This window comes from Anomalospiza imberbis, chromosome 3 (assembly GCF_031753505.1).
Source record: "Anomalospiza imberbis isolate Cuckoo-Finch-1a 21T00152 chromosome 3, ASM3175350v1, whole genome shotgun sequence".
Classification (NCBI taxonomy): Eukaryota; Metazoa; Chordata; class Aves; order Passeriformes; family Viduidae; genus Anomalospiza; species Anomalospiza imberbis.
The window spans coordinates 96,270,852-96,293,578 of NC_089683.1; the positions used below are offsets into that span (position 1 = coordinate 96,270,852).

The 22,727-nt window shown below is 51.9% G+C and overlaps 1 protein-coding gene and 1 long non-coding RNA gene across 2 annotated transcripts; one reads left to right on the top strand and one right to left on the bottom strand.

The window, feature by feature from the left end:
* Nucleotides 1–3,466: 3,466 nt before the first annotated feature.
* Nucleotides 3,467–11,470, bottom strand: LOC137471494 (uncharacterized). Its single transcript, XR_010997658.1, has 3 exons — nt 11,356–11,470; nt 10,351–10,482; nt 3,467–4,683 (listed from the first exon to the last, which is right to left on the bottom strand). It is a non-coding gene; the product is annotated as an uncharacterized lncRNA (long non-coding RNA).
* Nucleotides 11,471–13,283: 1,813 nt separating this feature from the next.
* SIX3 (SIX homeobox 3) lies at nt 13,284–19,155 on the top strand. The gene is made up of 2 exons (XM_068185883.1): nt 13,284–15,734; nt 18,137–19,155. Exons 1-2 carry the CDS (start codon nt 14,968–14,970, stop codon nt 18,327–18,329), a joined length of 960 nt encoding a protein of 319 aa, XP_068041984.1. The 5' UTR covers nt 13,284–14,967; the 3' UTR covers nt 18,330–19,155.
* Nucleotides 19,156–22,727: the final 3,572 nt, after the last annotated feature.

The window sequence follows — 22,727 nt, forward strand, 5'->3', positions numbered from 1 at the left end:
GGCATTTTGGGGGGAGGGAGCCGCCGGCCTGGCTCGAGCGTGAACTCTGCTCCCGGGACCGATTTCCCCCCGGCGCCAGCATCCCCGGGCGGGGGCGTGGGGCCGCCCCGCTCCGCCTGGACCGGCCCGGCCTGGGGTGGCGGTGACGCAGGACCGTGCTTTCCTTTCCTCTTTCGGACGATTTAGGGGAACTAGAAAAACAAACATCGGGCCGTTTCATGAAACGGTGGAGAAAACTCCGAAGGGAATGAGAGCGGGGCACATCCTTTTAGAGGAAGGACAAGGGTTCTCTGAGGAGGGAAAACAAAAGATGACAGTGGTGGCTGTAACCCCACCATGAACCAGGGACCTTCTGGCCATGCTCGGAGAGCTAACCTCCCCGGACTTCCCATTACCTCTCCATGACACTTCACTAATACTCACACAATGGCCAACTGAGCAGTTTAAGTAAAGATATTTTAACCTGAACTAAACATTGTCTCCAGACAATAGGATGCAAAGCAACATCTGGTACCACACATAAACAATGCTGTGCAACAGCATATGCTCGACGTCTGCAAGTTTATGTCAACACTAAGCATTCGAGGAGGCTGTCGCTGCTCGGCATGAAATCTTAATAAATGGCTGTTTGCTGTGCTTCAGAGATGAGCATCTAGGATCCTTCCTCCCAGAGCGTCCTCTTCAGGTTGAGATTGCCCGGCAAGACATCTTCGGACCCCATGCGCCCCTCTTCCCTCCCGCCTAGAAGCAGACCAGCTGTGAGAAATGCCGCGGGGAGAGCTCGTGGACCGGCCTAGCGACAGCACCGGGTTACCCTTTCCCCGCTGTGGCTCCGGCTCGGCCGCTGGCGCCGGTGGAAGCGGCGGACGCTGAATGGCCAACTTCAGGGAAGCTCTTCTTTAAAGAGGAGGCTCTAGGCTAATGAAACAACGGGAGGTGACTATTGCAAACAGCTGTTCCTCATACATATTTCATTATACAATCAGATAATGCGTCTTACCACCTTCTCAATTATTCACAGATAAACATTTTCAAGACGTTTTGACATCTGTCTTAGGGCCCGCTATTAATTTAGTAATCACTATGGTTAAAAATGTATGGGGATTGCACCTCACAATAACTCGGATTTTTCTTACGGAAAAACTATTGTAAGAGCCCGCCCTAAGCAGCTCATCAGGTCAAAGAGAGCCCCGAGATAGAGGGAGCACAAGATCTTTGCCCTGCAGCCCTCGGGCTGCCGCTCCGGGGGGGCTGCGCCGGCCCCTCGCACCGTCCCTGTGTGTCCGGGGCTGTGCCGCGCCGGGCCCCTCCCGGCTCCCTCCGGAGCTCCCGGGGAGAAGAGATGGGCGGAAGAGGCCGAGGGGGGAAAGAGACGGCACCTTTCCTCGCAGGCAAGCCATAAAAACACACAGAAAAGTCGCGTCTGCCTCTTCCGTCGGCTCTGGGCACAAGCGCTGCCGCCTCTCTCGGCGGGCGAAGGGCGGTCGCGGCCGCTCCGGGCCGGCCCGGAAGGGGACACCTGCCCCGCCGGGAGAGTGCTCCACCAGCTCTCCAGACAGCGTGCCTGCCGGCCGGGGACAGCGCCATGGCAGCTCCCGCCGCTTCGTTCCCCGCGGAGCAAAGCCCGCGGGTCCCGGGCCGGGCAGCGCGATGCGCTCCTCCTTCCTGAGCGTCGGTAAACTTCTGACAGCAAGTTTGTTTCACTGCTACTGAGCTGGCTGTAAACCCGCAAGGCTCTAGAAAGTCGCAGCATCTTAAAACTGCTTCTTTTGTATCTTCCTCGGCAATTATCCCTTTTCTCAAAATAAAGCGCGCACCACCCCCAAAACGCAGTTGTACGCGCACAGTAACAGATGTTACACATGAGCATTAAAGGGCAACTTAAACTAGCAAACGGGAGAATCAAATCTCGACAACTATTTCAGACATTTTATTGATTAAATTAAGCCACTCAGCGCCTTTCCTCCCTCCCCTTCCCCAGGTTACCTCTGTTTAACCTCAAAATCCACACACAATCGGTGCCTTTCATGACTCTCCCCCACTTCCCTCCCATGCCCAGGTAAGTAGATGGAAACGCTTGCGTACTTCCCCGTCCTGCTAACACAAGATCTTGATCACAACCAGTTTCTAAAGCTGCGGTCTCGACAGCGATAAGGGGAATAGTTTTTTGTAGATGGAGCAGGACCCACGCGTGAGCCAGCACCACGAGGGAGAAATTGTATTTTCAGCATGGCCAGACTCCTCTCCCCGTCCCGCGGGGGCACGGTCACCGCCGCTGCCCGCCAGTTCCACCACTTCCCAAAGGGCTGGCCGTCCCCGAACGGCGCATCCCGGCGTGTACCCGGCTGCGGGTGGGTTTGCTCTAAAACCTCAGCCTGAGTCCCGGCCGTGAATTTCATTTTAATCGCACTGCCAAGTAAAGTGCCGGCACCCAGGACGGCCGGCAGTGTCAAGGCCTTTCTGCCTCGCAGGTGGCGAAAGGCAGAGAAGGATTTGGGAACAGCCAGAAGAGGGGATGCTCTGTGAAAAGGAAGTGAGAACTCTTAGTGCTCCCTTCAAAGTATTGCCCACATTTGAAGACCTTGTCTTCTCTTGAATGCTCTGTAAACAGAGAAAGGGTTAGTGGTGAGCTCTGAGCCCCTGGTTCAAATCCACCTGGAACCCATGATTTTAAAAGTCAGAAATAGGGGAAATCGGGCTGTGAATGTGCGGACGAAAGATCTTTCCACCTCAGCAGCATTCATTATATTTTAATGTGATGTGTCAAAAGCCCGCTGGAATCTCTACGCCAGCCGCTCTTGAATTGGTCCTGCACTCGCTCAGAGCTGGTCTGTGCCGACCTGGCTCTTGACTTCAGCTCTCTAAGTCCTCGGATAGTTTCAACACTGTACTTCCAACTTTGTCCCCGCAGAGCCGTCCTGCTCCCCATCCCTACCCCAGCCTCAAGACGTCCTTCGCCCTATTGATGTGTGCTGCAGCCAAACAGGGCAAAAAGACGAGAATTGTATTCGACAGATGCTGCTCACTCGTGAATAACAGGTTCAGTGCATACGGTATTTCTCGCCATTATCCTGTAAGTTAATATCGAGTAGCAATAGCTGTCTAAATATCAAAATCTATTTATAGGGGATGCAGAGCTATGACCTCTCCATCTGACCTTCAGGAACTGCAGACTGGAAAACAGGGCACATAAAGAAAGGGTGGGGGGGAAAGGATAAGCCCAGGATTACAATGGAGATTCGTGCGTGGCGGAGCTGGGTTGGGCTGCCTTTGTTCCAAAATCCTGAAAGGACTTGAATCTTTAGGACGGCACCGGCCCTGCGGCCCAGGGGAGGAGTGGCTCTGTCCGGCTTCTCTGTGTCCCTGCCGCGATTGCGGTGCTGCTTCCTCCACTTCTGCACAGCTACAGAAGTTGTTGTCGTCGAGTTTTGGGTGGGGTTGGTTAGTTTTTTTCACAATTAAAAAAAAAAAAAAAAAAAAACAGAGGGAAAGACAAAAGAGCGTCCTTGACTAAGGAGCAGGTCTCTGTGAGAAACGGGGGAGCAGAGAGCTCAGTAAAGTGCAGACCCACAGCTTAGGAAATCATTTTGCACCGGGGGAAAGAGGTGTTTGGGGTATTTTCTCATTTTGAGCCTCATAGCCTTCCCAGCACAAACAGGGTTTGCGCGGAGGGAGCAAGGCTTAGGGAGTTTTCCCAGTCCCTCGCCGGCAAGCAGCAGGATGGGGGAAGCTGGGCGCTCTCGGGCGCTGCCCGGGGGTGCCTGAGGCCTCGGGCAAGGCAAGTGTCGGGGCCTTGGGCAGGGCCCCCGTGACACCCCGTGCTCTCGGGGATCGCCCCCCGCGCACCCCCTTTCCCAGAGGGCGGGAAGGGGGAGGATGCTCCGTAGGGTCCCAGAGCAGGCATCAGTGTTACAAAGTGCATCCCCTCGAGGGTAGTTGGAAAAGGGGGGATAGCGGAGGGGCTAAGAAGAAAAGAATAATTCCAAAGTTTTTTTTTTTTTTATGGAGCTATCGAGTGCTCGTCCAGTCTGAATTAACAACTGCGGAAAACTAGACTTACTGCGCACCCGTCCTCCCCCCGCCCCAGCCCCGGCTCCCGGCGGTAATATGGCGCCTGCGAGAGAGAGAAGCACTTTTCTCGGTGTTCAGCAGTTGAAATGTGCTCCCTGAAGGTCACGCCAGGCGACGCGCCCGTTGGCTGCCGCGCAGGGCCGGGGTGACGGCTGGGCCGGGCCGGCGGCAGCGCCCGCAGCCCCCGACCGCTATCCCGCCGGGGACAACAGAGCGGCTCGGGCAGGTTCCCTACAGCCAAATATGCCCCGGCTAGGCTTTTTCTTCCCCTTTATGTTTCTGTGTCTACAAGGGAATAGTACCCCATCTTCCCTCGCTATCTTATTAGAAAAAAAAACAAATCAAAAACTTCGACCAAAACACCCAACAATCGACCACCTAAACCAACCCGTTGCTCCGAGGGAGTTATTCCTTGTGTCTGGAAATTAAAAGGCTCAAATTCCTACGTGACCATGTTGAGACACGGGAGCACTGTTCGCAGCTACTTTAAAGCGCCAGTCCCAGTTGGTTTGGAGGTCGGAGCTACTGTTCTTCAGTAAGAGAAGTGTAGTTCAGGAGGCAAACTCTGTCCCCGGGGGGTGTGCAGGCTCTCTTGCCGCCGTCTAAGTGCACCTACCAAGGGAAAAGAGAGGCAGGGCTGCTCACCGAGCTACTTAAATGTTCTCCTCTTTCTGCTGCCGGGGGCTAAGCAAGGAGCAAGCTTCTCGAGCTTAGCGAATAAAATTAGAAAGATGATTTTAAAAATTGCTATTCTTGGCATTTGCGTCCCACTTGAGAAAAGTGTCTGGGGAAAAAAAAAGGATCTCCCAAACTCTTCTCAACATACTTAGTAATAATCTCCTTTTAAATCTTGTGCCTTGCTACCACATTATTCTCCGTGATATTGCATTCCAAAGAAAATAGACTGGGTATTAGAAAAGGAATCCCCTCTTCCTAATGAATATTTACCCTGAGGTCATTACATCCGTAATGGTCCTTGCTAACTTACCTTGCTCCCCTCTTTCTCTGCTAGAGACTGGAATTTCAATCACAATGCCCTCGATTTTAAAGTGCCGTGTACCATTTAATGGCGGGGTGCAGGAGAGGTTAGAATATTATTGACTTCATGCAATATATAGGATGGATGCATTTAAGACTTTTAACTTTTTGTTGCAATGACATGCTGTATTTTTATGAGGTACCTATTATGCAGACAGAACCATTGTGCTGTAGCTGCCTCACAGTTGCTGGATCGTTTCTATCAGATGAAAGATTTTGAATAGTTTTCTTTCAACAATGCATCCTTTTGGTCTTGATACAAAGAACGTAGGCATGGTATACACTTAAACAGCTCTGTCACAGAGCAAGATTAAACAGAGTATATATCGAACCCTGTCTGCAGTATAATATGTACAGGGAACAGAATGGAGCTCCCTCCGCCGCTGAAGGAGCACATTAAGGTCTGATGTCCTGGGAGCATCTTCCAGGTTTCCCTTATCTCTGATATTTCGTTAAGCTGTTAAAAATCTTTACAGACGGGCTTTAAAATCGGCTGTTTCTCGCAGAAAGACCGAATTTGATGACAGAGTCTTTTAACAAAACCTACTGCTGGTGCTCCAGTAAAGGGACAAGTTGCGCTCTACCCAGTCCCCCATCTCGGCCCCCGCGCCTGTCCCGGGCAGGCGGCTTTTTCCTGCCCTGTCGCAGAGGCGAAAGAGGGGCACCGGTTCAGCACAGCCCCTGGCGTGCGTTTGCCCACCCCCGTCCCCACCCGCGGCGGCAGCCCCGGGCCGGGCTGCGGGAAGGCGGTGCCCGCGGCCGCCGGTGCCAGGGGTGGGGGGCTGGGGGCGCAGCCCGGGGAGGCTCCGCGCCCGCGGCGACCCCCCTCCGGTGCTCACTCGAGCGACTTGACCAAAGTGCACGTGCTGAGCCCAACTTCCCTCTGCCCAGCTTTGTGCTCTCCGCTGATTGAGTCCCCATATTAAGCTCGAGATCCTTTCTAAGCAACTGCTAAGAAGTCAAGAGCATCCTTGCTTGCTTTCTCTCCGTGGCCTTTCATGCCCTCAATTTGTTATTCTACTGACACTTTTCTTAAAGTTAGCGCCTAGCATTGAAACATTAGCAACAAAAGCCCTGGAAAATCTCTCCCTCCTCACCACTAAATCCTCTAATGGGTCTGTGCGTGTCGAATTTTTATTTGATTTCCAATAATCTCTAGCACTTCAATATTAAACCTACCTCAGCCCAGTACCTCACCTATGGGATATTTTTCAGTGTTGCTTTGGAAAGTAGAGACGCTCAGATTTCTTTCCACGTGCACCCACTAATTTATAAATGAGTGTATACAGCTGTCTTCGTGTATATCTGTGTCTCTGTATCTGCAGTAACGCTTTCATTTTGTGTCAAAATAACACATCCTGTCACTCCACGCCAAAAGTATATTTATCGAATGAAATAGCACCGCAAGCTGCATCTTCTTTATCAAACCTTCATTTCTGTTTTACCCAATTGTTAAATATCTTTTCATTTCTTTTCCTATTTTAAAATATGTATTACAGTAATTGTTACTTGGAGGTCTTTTGTGTATCTATAGCTCCTTTGATTCATATCTTTTCCTTTCTTTTAATCTTGTTATGCGAAATTATATACACATTTCTCAGGGAATCCAAGGAGCATAACTTGATTAAATAAAAACCCCCTAATCCTCGAGGTTTGCGGCAAATACCAATTTTTAAAGTACACGTTCCTAACCCACGGGTTTTTTTGAATGAAGATCCCTAAGTCCTCTTCACTTTATTACACGGATTTGGTGAAATGATTCTTCAGGCTCTCTAATTTAAATAAGTTTTAGTGTGAACTAAGAATGAACATTATCCTCTAACCTGAGGTCAAGTGAAGGGTGATTTACATGACAAAGAATAATTCCCATTTTGTCCAATATGAAACAACTTCACCTTCGGCATCATTAAGAAGAGTTTAGCACTTTCAGGGCTTTGGGGGTTGGGTTTTTTTGGTAAATAGTTGGCTATGTATAGCGCAATTTCCCTTTTATAAATCACAATACAAAGGCTGACTTCTTGTGCTCTTGAATTTCGGCATTATTTTTATAGCCTTAAGAAGAGTGAATTTGCACCTGCTAGTATTTAAACTTTAACATATTAGCTGGGGAGGACTTATCAACCCAGAGCACTGCCTCGAAGCAAATTAACAATCTTCATTAAAGTAAAGGCGGGGGGAGGGGGAGAGGAGATGTGACCATTTAAGACGCTGTCCCGGATCTCTCCGATCTATACAGGTTCCAAGTGGATTATTTGGGGTCTTTACAGCAGCAGAATAACCGCTTTACTCCCCCTCCCCCCGACACATATTCGCTTCCAAATTTCTACTTCTCGCCCGGCACTTTAACCCTCTCGATACCTTCTTACCCTCCGCCTGGAGCAATGCCCTGCAGAGGAAGGTTGCGAAGAGGCAGAGGCAGCTGACTGCTCTCCCCGTCTCAGCCTCGGCGGCCTCCCGCTCCCACCCCACCTCCCTTTAAGAGCACTTCCCCAAAAAAAAAAAAAAAAGTCGTGCTCTTGGTGGTTTCTTCTCTCTCTTTTATGGTCACTTTGAGCTGAGCTTGCTCCCTCTCCTCGTCTTCCTCACATTCACATACTCACACTCACACTACAGGAGCCCGTGAGGAAGTGATCTTAATCTAAATATCAAACTTACCGTCCGGAGGGTCCTGCCTTGGGAAAGTTCTGCTCTGTTGGGTCTCAAAGTTAGAGAAACCACCGTCATCCCTCATTAAGAGCTCAGGTCTCGGGGAGAGGGGCTGCTGGCGGAGGGCCACGGGCGGGGAGCTGCGCTCCCCAGCTCTGCCCTCCCGGCGACGCCGGCTCTGTGCCCCGAGGGGACCCAGACCCCTTTCCCCGCATGCGGCCCCGGCGCTCTCGGGACGGGGCGCCCGGGATTTCTCCCGTGGACACAGGCGTGCGCACCTAGCCGTGGCTCCGAGGGGGCTCCGCATGCTCCCCGCGGCGGGAGGGGGCCCCGGGGCAGTGCACCGGCTCTGCCCGGTCGCCAGCTTCCTTACGGGGATGGAGGGGTGGTAGTGTGCTTGTTCACAGCTACACCGGGAAAGTGGGAGCATTTCGTGTTTACAACCGGCTCCGGCTTGTATTGGTGAGATGTAGTTCAAGCAGCGCTCCTGTGTGTCGCGGGCTCTTAACTGGAGCTTTGCTCAGTCATTGAGAGCAATAGAAAGTATATGGAAATCAATATATAGACAGTGTGGAGGACAGATAATGGATTCGAGTCAGTGAGTGTTATAATCTGCATTATGGGCTTCCTATTGTTTAGACTGAGCACAAATTTCCAAAGGGTGAAGTGTTGGGTTTGGGTCCCCCCCCTTCTTCTTCTTTTTGGAGGGCTTTGTGTGTATAGGGGGAGGGGGAGTGTTAAATCCTCCAGCCACAATTATCAGAGTACACCCACTCCCCCCTTCCCGCCCGCCCCATCTGATTTTAAAGGTAGTGCTTTCACGGCGAAGCTAATGACTTTCATTTAATTGAACATGCCCTGATGTAGCGGATTGTTCTCGCAGCCCTACGCCTTTGTTGCTTTTGGGGGGAAATAAAGCTAATCAAACCTTTTGTCACGGCCAAATTCTCCCTCAGGGTCTCCCAAACATTTGTTTGAATAATTCACCTCAAGAATTGAAAATACTAATTGATTTTAAAATGCCAGCCCGGAGGGACGGGGAGGTGGGGGGTTGGGGTGGGGGGAGTCTGGAAATTAGAGGCGAAGAGCAAACGTCTACCTGCCAGCAGCGAAGCCTCTGCAGTCGCTGCCCCCGCCGGTAGCCGCTGCCGGGCTGAGCCCCCCCGCAGGCTGCGGTGCCCCCGCCGCCGCCGGCCGCACTCTCCGCTCCGTCCCCTCCCTCGGCCTCTTCTCCCCCTCCCCACCGCCAAACTGCGCCTGGTCACCTTGGTCCCGGATTCTCCGCTAAAGTGCCGGCGGTGGCAGGGGTGGGCTCCGCCGGGCGGGGAGGGGATCCCGGTCCGGGCGCCTCGGCCCCATTCAGAGAAGAATTTTGATGCGATTCATTAGAAGTAACGAGTTGACATAAGGTAAATCTACATCGAGGGGGCCTTTCTTTGAGTGCATGGGGAAGCTTCATTAACCATCGCTAACAAGGCGTGCAAATGCTCTGATTGGGCAGCTTTCTTGTAACGCCAAGGCCTTAGCAGGATGCCCACCTAATGAGGGTCACTACAAGAGACTGATAAAATATTCAAATTTTCCGTCGCACCAGGAACTTTGTACTAAAGGAGAAAGTTGAGACAACTGTGTGCTTGTTTACCTTGGGAAGGCACACTCGGGGGAGAAGGCATCTGGCTCTGACATATCCATCTCCCAGAGAAGCCCCGAGCTGGATGGTCGCTGTTTTATGGACGTTTATTTGCTAAACTCGTCAACAGATTTTCCCCCGCCTTCTCTGCTTCTCCCCCATTCTAATTGTGTTTCTCTCGGATTTAATGCGCTGATTAATAAATAACCTGTCTGCGAGGTTCCACACTTTTCTTCGCTTTTTTTTCTTTTTTTTCTTAAAGATTTATTAAAATCAGCCTTATGGCTTTAATGACACGTCAATCATTTCGAAGTTGCTGCTTGTTGCTAATATGTCAGACTTTGTACACATCACCGCTACTTTGCTCTCCGCAGCGTTTAAAGCCTGTCCCCTCCTCCCCCCGCAATTTGTTTCTTCAAGTTTTCATCGCTAGGTTACGATTTCTAATTAGAGCTAAGTATTTCACTTAATATTTAATTTAGACGCCAAGCACATATATCATACCTAGATCAGTCAATCAAGTGTCCCTTGTTGATAATGCTACATCATTAAGAGTTGTGTTTAATTCAGGAGCAAGCGACTGTACGGCTGCTTCTGCTGCAGAGCAGGTAACTTTCGACTGGCGGGAGCTGCCAGCAGATCCAGAAGGATGGGGGAAAGCAGCCCAGCCCAGCCGGGAGGCGGCTGCGGCTCCCTCACCTTCTCGGGAAAGTTTTCTGCTTCCCAAGCCGTCAACTCTCCGCTGAGGCGAGCTCCATTCCTTTTCTCACTTTTTTTTAATTAATTAAAAATTTGTTGCTATTTCACGTTTCCCTCATCCAGCCTCCGTGTTTATGCAAAATAAAGCTTGGGAGGGGTCCCCGGAAGTTTAACTTGGAAGCTGAAGCAGTATTTTGGAACACTGATTAAATACCCCCTCGACTTCTTAAGCCAATCCAAGCAACTAAAAAAAAAACATCACTTGCCACTTGTTTGTTATCACGACCGGTACAGCACACACCACGGTACAGCATCCACAGAGCTCTGTTACGGGAGCCGGATGGGCCACGTCTTACACACCCATCAAATGCGCATTCATTTATCCCGGGAAATCGTGACTAAAGAAAGAGAGGAAGAAAGAAAGAGGAAAGGAAGGAAAGAGGAAGATAGATGTGTTTTTAAAGATAGCATCCGTACAAATTGCTCAGCACTTGCCCCTGAAGACTGACAAAAATCCAGTTTAATCGTTGTATTAATAATATTAAAAGCCTAACAAGACCAACGCGATGGGTTCTCCTTTACCTGCCCCTGGCTCTCCCTTTCTCCCCCCCGTTTGGCTTCCCCCTCGCCGCGACCGCAGTGCTGCATTTTCCTCTCGCCGGTACCTCGACCGCTACGCCCCAGCCCCGTCTGAACCACTGCCTCCCCCGATAAAAAAAAAAAAAATAATAATCAGCGCTTGCAGCGTCGACTGAGTCACTCCCGAGTCAGGATTAAGGGGCACTAACTAGGCAGCAGAAAATCGCAGCCTCCTGGGAGCGTCCATCAAAACAAGCAGTGAAATAAAAGAGCTTCTCTCTCTGCTTCCCTTCCCCAGAAAAGTCCTTCAGGTTGGCAGCCCGACACACACGCACGCACACAACTTCGCAGGGCTCCCTCCAGAAGAGAGCACTGGCTTGCCCGGGTTTGTTTAGGGGGAGGTTTTTGGGGAGAAGGGGAGGGTTGCTCCCCTGCCCTGCAGAGCCACATGTCATTCTAGCAGCTGAAACAATAAATCATGTGGGACCAAGTAAGATTGACTGGAAACGGACGGCAGGTTCCCCGGCCTGGAGAAGACGGCCATCGTCAGAGCAGAGGGACCCCGCCTTACGCGGCCCCGGACCCCGGGCCCCAGCGCGGGGGTGGGAAAGGGCCGGAGGGGAAGGAGGGGGAGGCCGCGCACCCTCTGGACGCTTCCCCGCGGGACCTCCGCCTGCCCGTAACAAACTTACAGGATCCGGAAAGGATTTCCCCAGCCGAGAGGGCAGCCTCTGCCCAGCCCCGTCCGCCGCCGCCGCGCTCCCGCTGCCGCCGACCGCGCCCGGCTCCGCGCCCGGCGGGGCGCCCCGCTGCGCGCGCCGCTCCGCGCCCGCGGCTGCGCCCGCCCGGCGGCGGCTGCGGCTGCGGCTGCGGCTGGGCGCCCGGCGGGTCCGGGCTCGGTATTAGCCGATCCCATTGACAGTTTGCAGCCAGCAGCTGCAGTCATTAAAAGCCATTTACACCCTGGCCTCCTCACACAAAGCTGGAGCGCCAACAATTATCTGCTTGCACATTTCAGGACATGAGAGTGTGTCCCTAACAGGCTTAGGGGAGCGCTGAATCCCCGGCCGGGCTGGGCAAGCGCAGGTTCTGCTCCCCGAGGTCTGGCTAACGACCACCGCACCTCGGTGACCGGCGTCTTCCAGCCGCGGGAGCCGGCGGAAACGTTTGAGGATGCTGGCTCCGTCCTCGTAAGGGCCTCTGGCTAGCAGAGCTCCCGTGCTGCACCTTCGCGGCACTGAGAGGAGACTGGGCTTCAGGAAGACCTTGGTATTAGCTGTTAAGCTGGGTTGTAGGTTTGTTTGGTTATAAACACACACAGAATACATGCATTAAAATACCCTAAGGAAGGATATTGTGGAAGAAAGGTTTTCGCCAGAAATGCAGTTGTTACATGTTTCATATGTCTGGTGGGGAGAAAGGTAAAAAAAAAAAAAAAAAAAAGGGGCGTGCGAAAGGAAAAGAGAGAGAGAGAAAAAAAGAATATATGTAGAAGCTTTCAGAGATTCATCAGGAATACTAATAGAGGGGTTGAGAGGGGTTGAAACCTAAAGTTGAACGACCAACGTATGATCGTCTGCGAGATTAAAAAAAAAAATAAACCAAAAAAAAAAAAAAAAAAAACCACCAAAACAACAGAGGCTGTTTGGATGTTATTCTGGAAATACATTTTAAGGTAGTTTAATTTGCAGCTCGAAGAAAAATGGAATCAAATATTAAGAAAGTCCCGCAGGAATTGCCCCCACTCTCCCCTCTGTAATCCTTTACATAAAAGGAAAGGATTACAAAGAAAAAGATTTTGTGTGTGTGTGTGTGTGTGTATTAAAATCTTTGGCTAAACATATTGTTGTCCAATTAATACCTCCAAGTCGATTTGTAGAGGGGCTGAGAAGTCTCTTTCCCTCCTTAGCTGTACGACTGGAAATATGAGCCAGGGAAGGTGGGTGGGAGGGTAAAAAAGAAGTTTTTCCCAAGTTTGTTATCAGAAGTGCTTAAGCAGATCACTAAAAATTAAGAGGGCGAATTATTTCCATTAGGACTATGAAGCCATGTAGCACACCGATGACAGTTTAGTGGAAATCAGATGAATGTGTCATACAGCGAGCTTCTTCCAGTCCAGCAGCTCTTCCAACTGGACCTATTCATCTGCCACTTAGAATTATTTCACGAGAAGTGCGCTGTGAAAGGATCACAACCAGTTTGGAGCGCAGCTAAAGAACTTCTACCACCCATAGCAGTATTATTATTATCCTTCGGATAGGGCAAGTCACGCTATGTTTTCACATTTTAATTGTAATATCTCACTTCCCCCCCTCCTTCCCTCCATTGATGTCTGAAAGTAGTTTGGGCTCCAAGCCTCACCCCTCGATCTCCATCGGAATGCAGAAAAGATCTTTAAAAAAGTTTTGAATTCCTGAATGATTTTTCTTCTAGAAAGGCGGCTTAGGATAATTATTTCAGCTTTATTGAGGGCAGATTAGTTGAAGTCTGGATGCTGCGTTTCAATACTCGTTGTACATGCCTTTACAATGTCGGTATTGTTTGCTACTGTGTGTGAACCTATTCAAAATATACACTTTTTAACACCAAGCAAAGTCCTGTCTAAATATACACAGTAAGTCTGGAAAGATGTCCATGACCCGTACAAATCTCTGTAAATCACACTTCCATAGCTACAGAAACCAAACAAAAGAGTTACCAGCTCAAGATGCTGATTAAATCTTCTTAAAAGCAACATACCTAATAATAAATATAGTTGCATGGTAGCAAGGTCTGACGACCCAGCTGTGTTTTACTGAGGGATGGACTCAAACCACCACTACGGATATTTTCCCTGCTCTCAATTTCATAATAAATAAATAAATAAATAAATATTTTTAAAAGCTCAAATCCGCTTTGGCTCGCATCCCTTTCCTCTTCCCTGCACGAGAGCCTTGCAAGTTGTGGGGCAGAATTAGCGGGGGAAAGGAGAGGTACGGTGTAAAGCCCCGGCGGATTTGGGGGTGAGGAGCAACCATGCAAGGTCGCTGGGCTCCGGAGAAAGGAAGGGGCGAGGGAAGGTTAGGTGAGTGGGAGGAGGAAAGCCAGAATACAAGAAAAACAAAGTGGAGAGAAGGAAGAGAAAGGAGAGGGAAAGGGAAGACTAGAAGGAGCGGGAGGGCGTGGAAGCGAGGAGTGGGACGGGGGAAGCAGCGAGCGGGACACCGCCGGGGTCGGTCGCGGAGCCGGGCGGCCGGAACAGATCCGGGCTGGGCACCCTGGGCGGCTCCCGGTGGAGCGGCCGCGGAACTCCGCAGACAGCGGATCCCTCCTTCCGCGGAGAGGGGCAGGGAGCGAGAGAGGGGAGGAGAGACTCTTCGGTGAACCAGGGCTAAACCCAGCCTGTACTGTATGTGCCTGTTTCTGGGAGGGTCACCGGCGCGAGGATGGGTCTAATGATCTCATCTTTCTTTTCTTCCCCGGCACTATTAGTGCTCAGATAGGCAGAATGAAGTGAAACTACGTGCAAATCATGTGTAAATTGTCTCAGTTAGGAGCCCTTTATCCGAACGTGTATCCCAGCCTGGCCCATTTACTTTTCCCCCATATCTCCTTTAGCTTTAACGAGGCTCGTTAAGATCACAATAATATTCCACCCTCTAATTGCTCATCCCATTCAACAAATATGTGCACACTGCTTTTCGCATTATTTGATCCCTTATTTAGGAGGGGTGTGGAGAAGGAGGGGGGAGAGACAGGGAGAAGGGGAAGTGCTGAGATTAGGAGTTGCAAAGATTAAGGAGGAAAAAAAAATCCAAACAACAAACCAGGCTTTTCCACCAACCGCCCGGCTTCCCTCCCCCCCGTGCATTTGGGCGAAGTGGTAAAAACCTTCCTTACGTACTCCGTAATGATTGGCAGGGCTGACAGTGATTGGCAGCGGCTGCCATGGCAACGCCACAACGACACTCAGAAGACCAATAGAAAAGCGAAACAAAATGTTTCAGCGCTGCACTCACTGTGGATTTAGGGGAGATATTATGAGGCTGTTGTCATTAGGGCGATCGCTGTTGAATCACTGAATCCTGACTCGGCGGCGGCGCGGGGCCGGGTGTGTGTGAGTGCGTGTGCGTGTGGGGTGTGTGTGAGCGCGCGTGTGCGTGTGCCCGCGTGTGCGTGTGAGTGTGTGTGCCCCCGTGCCTCTATGTGGCTGTGTGTGCGTGTGCGGGTGTGGATGCGTGCGCGGTGCGTGTGCCCTTTCCTCCCTTCTTCCTCCCTTTCTTTCTTTTCTCCTTGATTTATCTCCCCCTCTCCCCGGTCATCCCATGGTGTTCAGGTCCCCGCTAGAGCTTTATCCCACCCATTTCTTCTTGCCAAACTTCGCCGCCGATCCGCACCACCGCTCCCTCCTTCTCGCCAGCGGCGGCGGCGGCGGCGGCAGCGGCAGCGGCTCGGGCTGCAGCCCCGGTGCCGGCGGCGGTGGAGGCGGCAGCTCCCGGGCACCCCACGAAGAGTTGTCAATGTTTCAGCTGCCCACACTCAACTTCTCCCCGGAGCAAGTGGCCAGCGTCTGCGAGACGCTGGAGGAGACTGGAGACATAGAAAGGCTGGGGAGGTTCCTCTGGTCGCTGCCGGTGGCGCCGGGGGCATGCGAGGCCATCAACAAGCACGAGTCCATCCTCCGCGCCCGGGCGGTGGTGGCCTTCCACACGGGCAACTTCCGAGACCTCTACCACATCCTGGAGAACCACAAATTCACCAAGGAGTCCCACGGCAAGTTGCAGGCCATGTGGCTCGAAGCGCACTACCAGGAGGCCGAGAAGCTAAGGGGTCGCCCGCTGGGGCCGGTTGATAAATACAGGGTGAGGAAGAAGTTTCCGCTGCCCAGGACCATTTGGGATGGCGAGCAGAAGACGCACTGCTTCAAGGAGAGGACTCGCAGCCTCCTGAGGGAGTGGTACCTGCAGGACCCTTACCCCAACCCCAGCAAGAAAAGGGAACTGGCTCAGGCCACGGGGCTCACCCCCACGCAAGTAGGCAACTGGTTCAAAAACCGAAGGCAAAGAGACAGAGCAGCGGCGGCAAAAAACAGGTCAGTGGGGCTGCTGTGCCACCGGGGCGGGGGGCGAGGTGGGCGGCGGGACCGTGCGGGCGGACGGCCGCGCTCCGCTGCTCGGCAGCCGCCTGGGCGACAGCGCGCCTCTACCTCTCCTTCCCTCCTCCTCCTCCTGTCCATCGGGGAGAAATCGGTCCCCCCGCCGGGCGAGTAGGTCTTCTCCCGGCAGCCACAGGGATGCGACGGGGATAGGCACGGCTCAAAGTTGCCTGACGTGCCTCCAACCTTGCCCCGGCTCCGTACGGGCTCTCGGGGTGCGGACAGGCTGCCGGCGGGCGTGGGCAGCCCCGTGGGCGCGCGTGTAGATATGCGCGGAGCACATCGGCTGCGACGGGGGCAGCGCCCGACTCTCCCGGCCTCCCTCTCCTCCCTGCACCGGCGGCTGGCGCGGGGGACGGGAATCCTCATGGCTCTGGGTCGGTGGGCTTCGGTTTGGCTTTCGTCTTGCCGGGATTTGTGCCTGGCCGGTCTCAGGCGCGGTTCCCCGGCCGAAAGGCCGAGCAGGCTGTGCGGTTCAGAGGGGATTTCGGCGGAGCCGGCGGCTCCGCTCCAATTGTTCGTGCTGCTCTGCATGCGCAGCGGGACCAGCACAGGCATACCCCAGAGCTCTTTGGCTCACGGAGAAGAGAAAAAAAACCAACAAACACACAAAAATCCAAAACCAGACAAAAAAACATTTAAGAGACCGGGATTTTTTTCCCCCTGCATCTCCATTTCTGTGTTTACACCACATGGCGACCTGGCCTCCTGGTCGTGTGTTTCCTGTGCATTTACACTTGCATTTATTTGCGTGTCTCTCAGTGTCTTTTTTTCTTTTTTTTTTTTTTTCCCTTTCCGCTTTGCCAGGATAAAAGCGAGGCACCCTTCTTCCTTTCTTTTGTTTTTTTTTTTTTTTTAATTTCTTTCTCATTACTGTCATAAAAGTTATTTTGCAAATGAAAATGGACCCTTAATTTAGTTTGTCACATTGGTTTTATTTTAATTTAAGTTTCACTACCACTATAAGCGTGTAAACAAAAACTTCTTCTTACAAATGCTGTCTCTTAAATTTCTCCTAATTATAGCACTGGTGCTACTGATTAAAGATTCTGTAGGAGAAATGCAACCTAAAAGTGCCTCGCTATTTAATTTCCATTAAATGGAAAACAGATCAGCTTAGGACTGTAAATAAACAGAAGTTGCCTACGGATGCTTTTGTTGACTCAACGCTGTTGACAGCAGATGAATGCACCAGGATTTGTAAATGGGAGAAAAATCAAAGACCCTGAAATTAGACAACTTAAAATAATGAGAAATGTAGAATAAACCGGCTACTTTTTTTTTTTTTTTTTTTTTTTTTTTTTTTTTTTGTTCTTTGCAGGAAGTTAAATTTAAAAAATACCTCGGTGAGAAACATTTGAGCGAAAAGTGTGTTTTGATTCACACAGGCAATCCTAGGCGCTAGAGGTTGAGGCTGGCTGCTCAGTCCAGGAGTTTTAGCTCTTATCTCTGAATTAGATTTTCTTTGGGTTTCGAGTGGAATAAACGGACCCAGGGGAATATTTGCAATATGCTAGGGTACCTAAAAATATTTATTGCCTCTTAAAAAAAAAATCAAAGATAATATTCCCTTAAGCGTTAACAATGAAAGAAATGAAAGAACAAGCACTTTAAAGCTGCTTATGGCTTTCAGATGAAAAAAAGGACTTAAATTTCGAGGGGAGAGAAGCGTTGTGTTCCATATTCTCCTTCTTTTATTTTATTCATAGCGCTGCGTCCCTGGGACAGGACTTCCCTCCTTCCCTACCGCAGACTCACAGTGTCTGTGCACTGGGAAATATTTAGGCAGGTGTTGGCTAGAGCACAAAATGGGGTTCCAGTACGATTCTTGCCTGCTGCGGACCATTCCTTGTAGCTTTTCGCGGTGCCCAAGTGTTAAAGGGGCTCACCCACACACAGTTTCTCCTAGGCCCGTCGTGCTGCGGGGAGGAATGAATGGCAGTCCGGGGAAAGAGAAGGCGCTGCTCGCGTTTTTCAAACGCGGGCGCAGGGAAGTGCTTGTCCCCGCGCTCCCGTCCCGTTTCAGAGCGCGGCCCCTGTCGCTGTGCGTGCGCCGGGCGCCGTCCCCCCGCGGCGGCCTGCCCCGGCAGGGGGGCAGCGCGGCCCGGCCGCACGGCTCGGCCCTGCGTGCCGCCGCCGCTGCGGGCTGCGCGGGGCGCTGCGGGAGAGCGGCCGGCCCGGGGCCGCACCCTACGGCCGAGGGTCCGCTCCCGCTCCGGGCCGGGCCGCGGGAGCGGCCGTCCCCGGCAGGGCGCAGGGCCGGGCGGGCGCCGTCCCCTCGGCCGCGCCCGGTGTCTGAGCGGGGCTGTGCTGTTGTTTTGTCTCCCGGCGCGATGCAGGCTCCAGCACCAGGCGATAGGACAGAGCGGCATGCGGTCGCTGGCAGAGCCCGGCTGCCCGACACACAGCTCGGCCGAGTCTCCGTCCACGGCGGCCAGCCCGACCACCAGCGTCTCCAGTTTGACAGAAAGAGCCGAGACGGGCACCTCCATCCTCTCGGTAACCTCCAGCGACTCGGAATGTGATGTATGATATCGGAAAACAAACAAACAAAAATATCCAGATCCAAACAGCCAAGCACCCTCTCCCCGTCCCGAGCAAAACAAACCGAGGCAACCTAGAATCAGGACACACACACGCATGCACGCACACACACAGCCGGGAGGAAAGAAAAGGCCAAACCCGACCCAAACATAATAGCAAACAAACAGACAGGGATCAGAGAATCCACCACCACCACCACCACCGTCAGCCAACACCACCACCAAGAGATGGAGCTAAAACTTCAACAGTCACAAACGCTGGTGCTGCAGCGGGAAGGGTGGGGGGGGGGGGAGGGCGGGAAATAATAATTATTATATATATAAAAAGAAAGAAAGAAAAAAAAAAGCAAAAGTGACAATTGTATTCTTTTTAGGACAAGCACGATTTCTCCTTTGCGCTTTTCCATGGACGCATTTCACCCACTTGCATGATGATGATGATTAAATTTGTATCTGGGAAAAAATATTCTCTATAGTAAAGGAAAACAAACAGAAACCAGACAAACAAATGCAAACTCCGATCGAATTTGTACAAAAATCAAAAATAAAAAAAAATTTAAAAGGAACTCCTTGAAGAGGGAAATAACAAATGTTTATCGCCTTTTTGTTGGTCCTATTTCTCTTTCTCTCTTCCTCTCTCTTTCTCTGTCTTTTTTTTTTTTTTTTTTTTTTTCAGTCCGAGTGATGGTCCAGCCAAGATGCAATTTTCTGTTTTTTTGTTCCGCAGACAATCATTTTATTCGTAAGCACCTTTTTTTCTACACTTCTGTCACTGCCTGTGTGGGTACTGGTTATAAATGTGGAAAAAGAATAGTTATGACTGTAACAGATTTTTATTTTTATTTCAAAATTTTATATGAATTATGTATATCTTAATGATGCGGTCATTTTCCCAGTTTGTAATATATGTGTAGAAATGCTTGTATATGATATTTGCTCTCCTCTTTCTTCCTCCCCTCTCTCTATCTCCCTCCAACCCTTTCTCTCTCTCTCCTTTTTATTTTCCTTGACTCGGTGTTCCTTGCACAAACTTAGCCGTCAAAATCTGACGTGCTAGGTTTCCAAGAGGGACCTCAGCTATAGAAAAAAAAAGAAAAAAAAAAGAAAAAAAAAAGCTTAGGGTGCAACTGTAGTTATCTTATGCAAAAGCTATTTTGAGTATTTCATAGCAGCTTTGGGGGGTCTCTTCTTAAACTCCACGTAGGACGCTTAAACTATTGTTTCCTTAACTGCGTGTTTATCTATATGTACAAACTTTCTAAATCAAATACAGTATTCCATTTTCTTATCTACCCAGCGATGTTGGTGTTTCTGTCCGCCACGGAAAAACCCTCCTTTCCCGTGAGCTCCTGGCCCCGCACTCTGTCCCACCGCGGGGCGCGCAGCGCTGCGCGGCCCCTACGCCCCTCCGGCCCCCCTCCGGCTCGGCGGGACAGCCCGGAGGGATTTTACAGGGACGGAGCGACCCTGCGAGGAGGCTGCGGGCGGCAACGGGGACACAGTGCTGCGATAGCGGCGGCGGCGCGAGGCACGGCCGTGTCCCTCCGTGTCCCCTCCGCCTCGGCGGGCTCCATCGTCCCCCCACTCCGGTCATTTTTTTTGTGCACTGCGAACCAAAAAGCTTTCCCCGACCTCTTGTCTGCAAGGATGGGTGTCTCCAGAGAGCGGTTAAGACATTTCGGGATTTGTTTTGTAGCTTTAAATGAAAACAAAAACAAAAACTCCTCGCCCTTAACGGGTTGCAGCTCCTCCCCTCGAATCCGGAGTATATTGTAATGTGCTGAAAGAAGCCTTTATTTGCATGACTAACAGTATTTCAGCATCTTTCTTTCTTTCCTTTTCCCCTTTACTTTTTTTCTTTTTCCTTAAAGTTTTGCTTTGCCCTGGGCAGATTATTCAGCCGTGAATTAGCAAGAGGTAAATTCTAAACTTGTTTTTACTTGAATATACAATTTTGAATATTACCAGGGATTTAGAGAGAAACGTGCCTGGAATTTCTTGACCATTTCCAAACGAATATGGACTTCCAATCTACCTTTTTGTTGCCCGAATCCTCTCTCCCTCTTCCCTCCTCCTTTTCTTTAGTGAAGTCCGAGCTAGTTCTGCGGAGAGACATAGAAAGCTCATGGGCTCTTCCTCCCTCCCCCCTTACCCACACACCTCAAGAGGATTTGGGAGAACCACCATAGGGTGCGAGATTTTAGACCAAGCCACGAATGGGTAATTTTAAGGAATAAACCGATGTGTGAACACGTTCACACACCTGAGGTTCCCCTGAGGAAAAGCCGCGCGTGTGAGCGCAGTGAGCTCGTAGGGAACACGTCCCCGCGTGTGGCGGGAGCCACCGCGGCGAAGGACACGCACGGCCCGAGGCAGCGGCCGCCCCGTCGTGGCTCGCCTCCCCCTCCCCGCGGGCTCCGCTCAACGCACGGCTCCGCGCCGGGGTCTTCCCCACGGGCAGTTCCGGCCGTGCCACTGGCCCGTCGCCAACACGAGTGGGGAGTTAATAGAAAATAAATTCCGCTCGTACGAAACTGAAATGGACGGGAATTGCCTGGGGGCAGACACAAAATAGGGCTACCGTGTTCCGCGTGGGTGGTGTGATGGACCTAGTTCTCCCCCTCCCCCACGAGGCTTTTTGAAGGGAAAAATATTACCCAGGAGGGGATAAAAGGTTCTCCAGTGGCTGGCACCCTCGCCGGGTCTCACGCTAGTGCGTGGGTTGCTCTTTCTCTCCCCGCCGGCAGAGAGGCAGCGGAGAGGCCTTTAGAAGAACAAACTGGCTTTCCAGTCACCCCCAGCTCTGGGGAGGAAGACCTTTGATGTCGGAACATTGTTTTTAAGGATGGTATTTCTGTTCCTCTCTGATAGCAGCGTCGTTCTCATCCAGCAGTGTTTTTAACGGAATTTAATACCTGAAAGGATTCAGAGGCGTGAAAGTTTGGGACAGTCTTTTTTTTTCTTTCTTTTCATTTTTGCGACTCGAAGCTGCAGCTAGAAGGCGTCAAGCCGGCAGCAATAATCTACCTCAGCTCAGCCTTACACTGATAGGTTTGGATTTTTCTTTCCTCTGATTAAGCCTCCCGAATATCGCCCTGTCATGCCGTGGCTGCTAGAGGAGGTCAGAGATCGCCCTTAGCCTCGCCCCACCGGTACCTGGCCTTAGGCTCCAACACAGCTTAAGCTTAAGGGCAGGGCCTTTACTCTCCCGCGTCATTTGTCACTCCCGTCCCCAAAAAGCTGCTCCTTTGGTCGGATCCCCAACCCAAACCCGAAGTAGTACTGCCCCAGCCGCGCTCCCTAGAGCCGGCGGGGTTTGCTGGGGGAGAGGACACACCTCATCGAGGGGGCGTCGGTGCTTGCATGGTTTCGGGGTGCCAAGGGTGCAGCTAATGATATGCCGTTTCAAAGCCGGGCTTCGTAATGGATAAATGATGCTGGTTTAGGATTTGCATAAAAAACCTGAATGGCTGATTGAGGTGTAAATCTATGAAAAGCTGCATTTAAGCCTTCTCACCCACTAAGTCCATCTGCCCCGGGAAGATAGGGCCTATCGAGCCCCACCAAACCCGAGAGCTGCCTCCTCCCTGCCCCTGGCCCGGCATTATCCACAGGCCCTCTCCAGCATTAGTTTGTTATCCGCGCCGAGCCCGGCCGCTGATTAAGATGAAATGACTCAGAAGCTGAAGTGCGTCTGATCAATATTTAAGAGAAAGCCGGAGGACAGGAGGCAGATGGCCGGAGCCCGGCAGCCCACCGAGCTGCCTCCCCGGGAGCCGGTCGGGGCGGCCCCGCTCCCCCGGCCGCGCCGTCCCGCACCGCCGCCTCTTGCCCTCCGCCGCGGGGGCACTGCCCCGCCCCGCCCGTCGGAAGTCGGGCCGAGACCAGCCGGTTCCGGAGCAGTTTGGAGACGGTAGTTAACCCCCTCACCACCCACCCCGAGCCTATAACAGTACTATAACACTGCCTTCATCCCCAGCTAGCTCCGATTTGCGGGTCCACCAGCGTGCGTGCCACCCTGCGTGGAGGTCTGGGGACCACCGACGCCACCTGCTTCCCTCCCTCCCTCTCTCTCTCTCCGTGGTCGCTGCCCGAGCCCTTTTGCATGGCTGGGGATCCTTTGTGTGCCTGCTGGGCCGCGGCTGCCGCTGGCCCTCCACGGTCAGGCGTGGGCTTCGGTCACCCCATCTCTCTCTGTCTGATCAATTACAGCAGCCTTTTCGAGGGACTTGAATCTGCTTGCCCGTTGCCCTTAATTTTTAGCATACCCAGATGAGGTTACTGCCCCGGCCCGAAGTGAAAAGAAATGTGGACGTTGGTGCCCTGGTATTGCTCTGATTTCCTCGGTTAGCTGAGCACAACTTTCTATTCGTGTTTATTCATGCAG

Coding starts and splice junctions, on each gene's coding strand:
- SIX3 (XM_068185883.1), top strand. CDS start 14,968: ATGGTGTTCAGGTCCCCGCTAGAGCTTTATCCCACCCATTTCTTCTTG. Junction 15,735..18,136: donor GCAGCGGCGGCAAAAAACAG/GTCAGTGGGGCT, acceptor GGCGCGATGCAG/GCTCCAGCACCAGGCGATAG.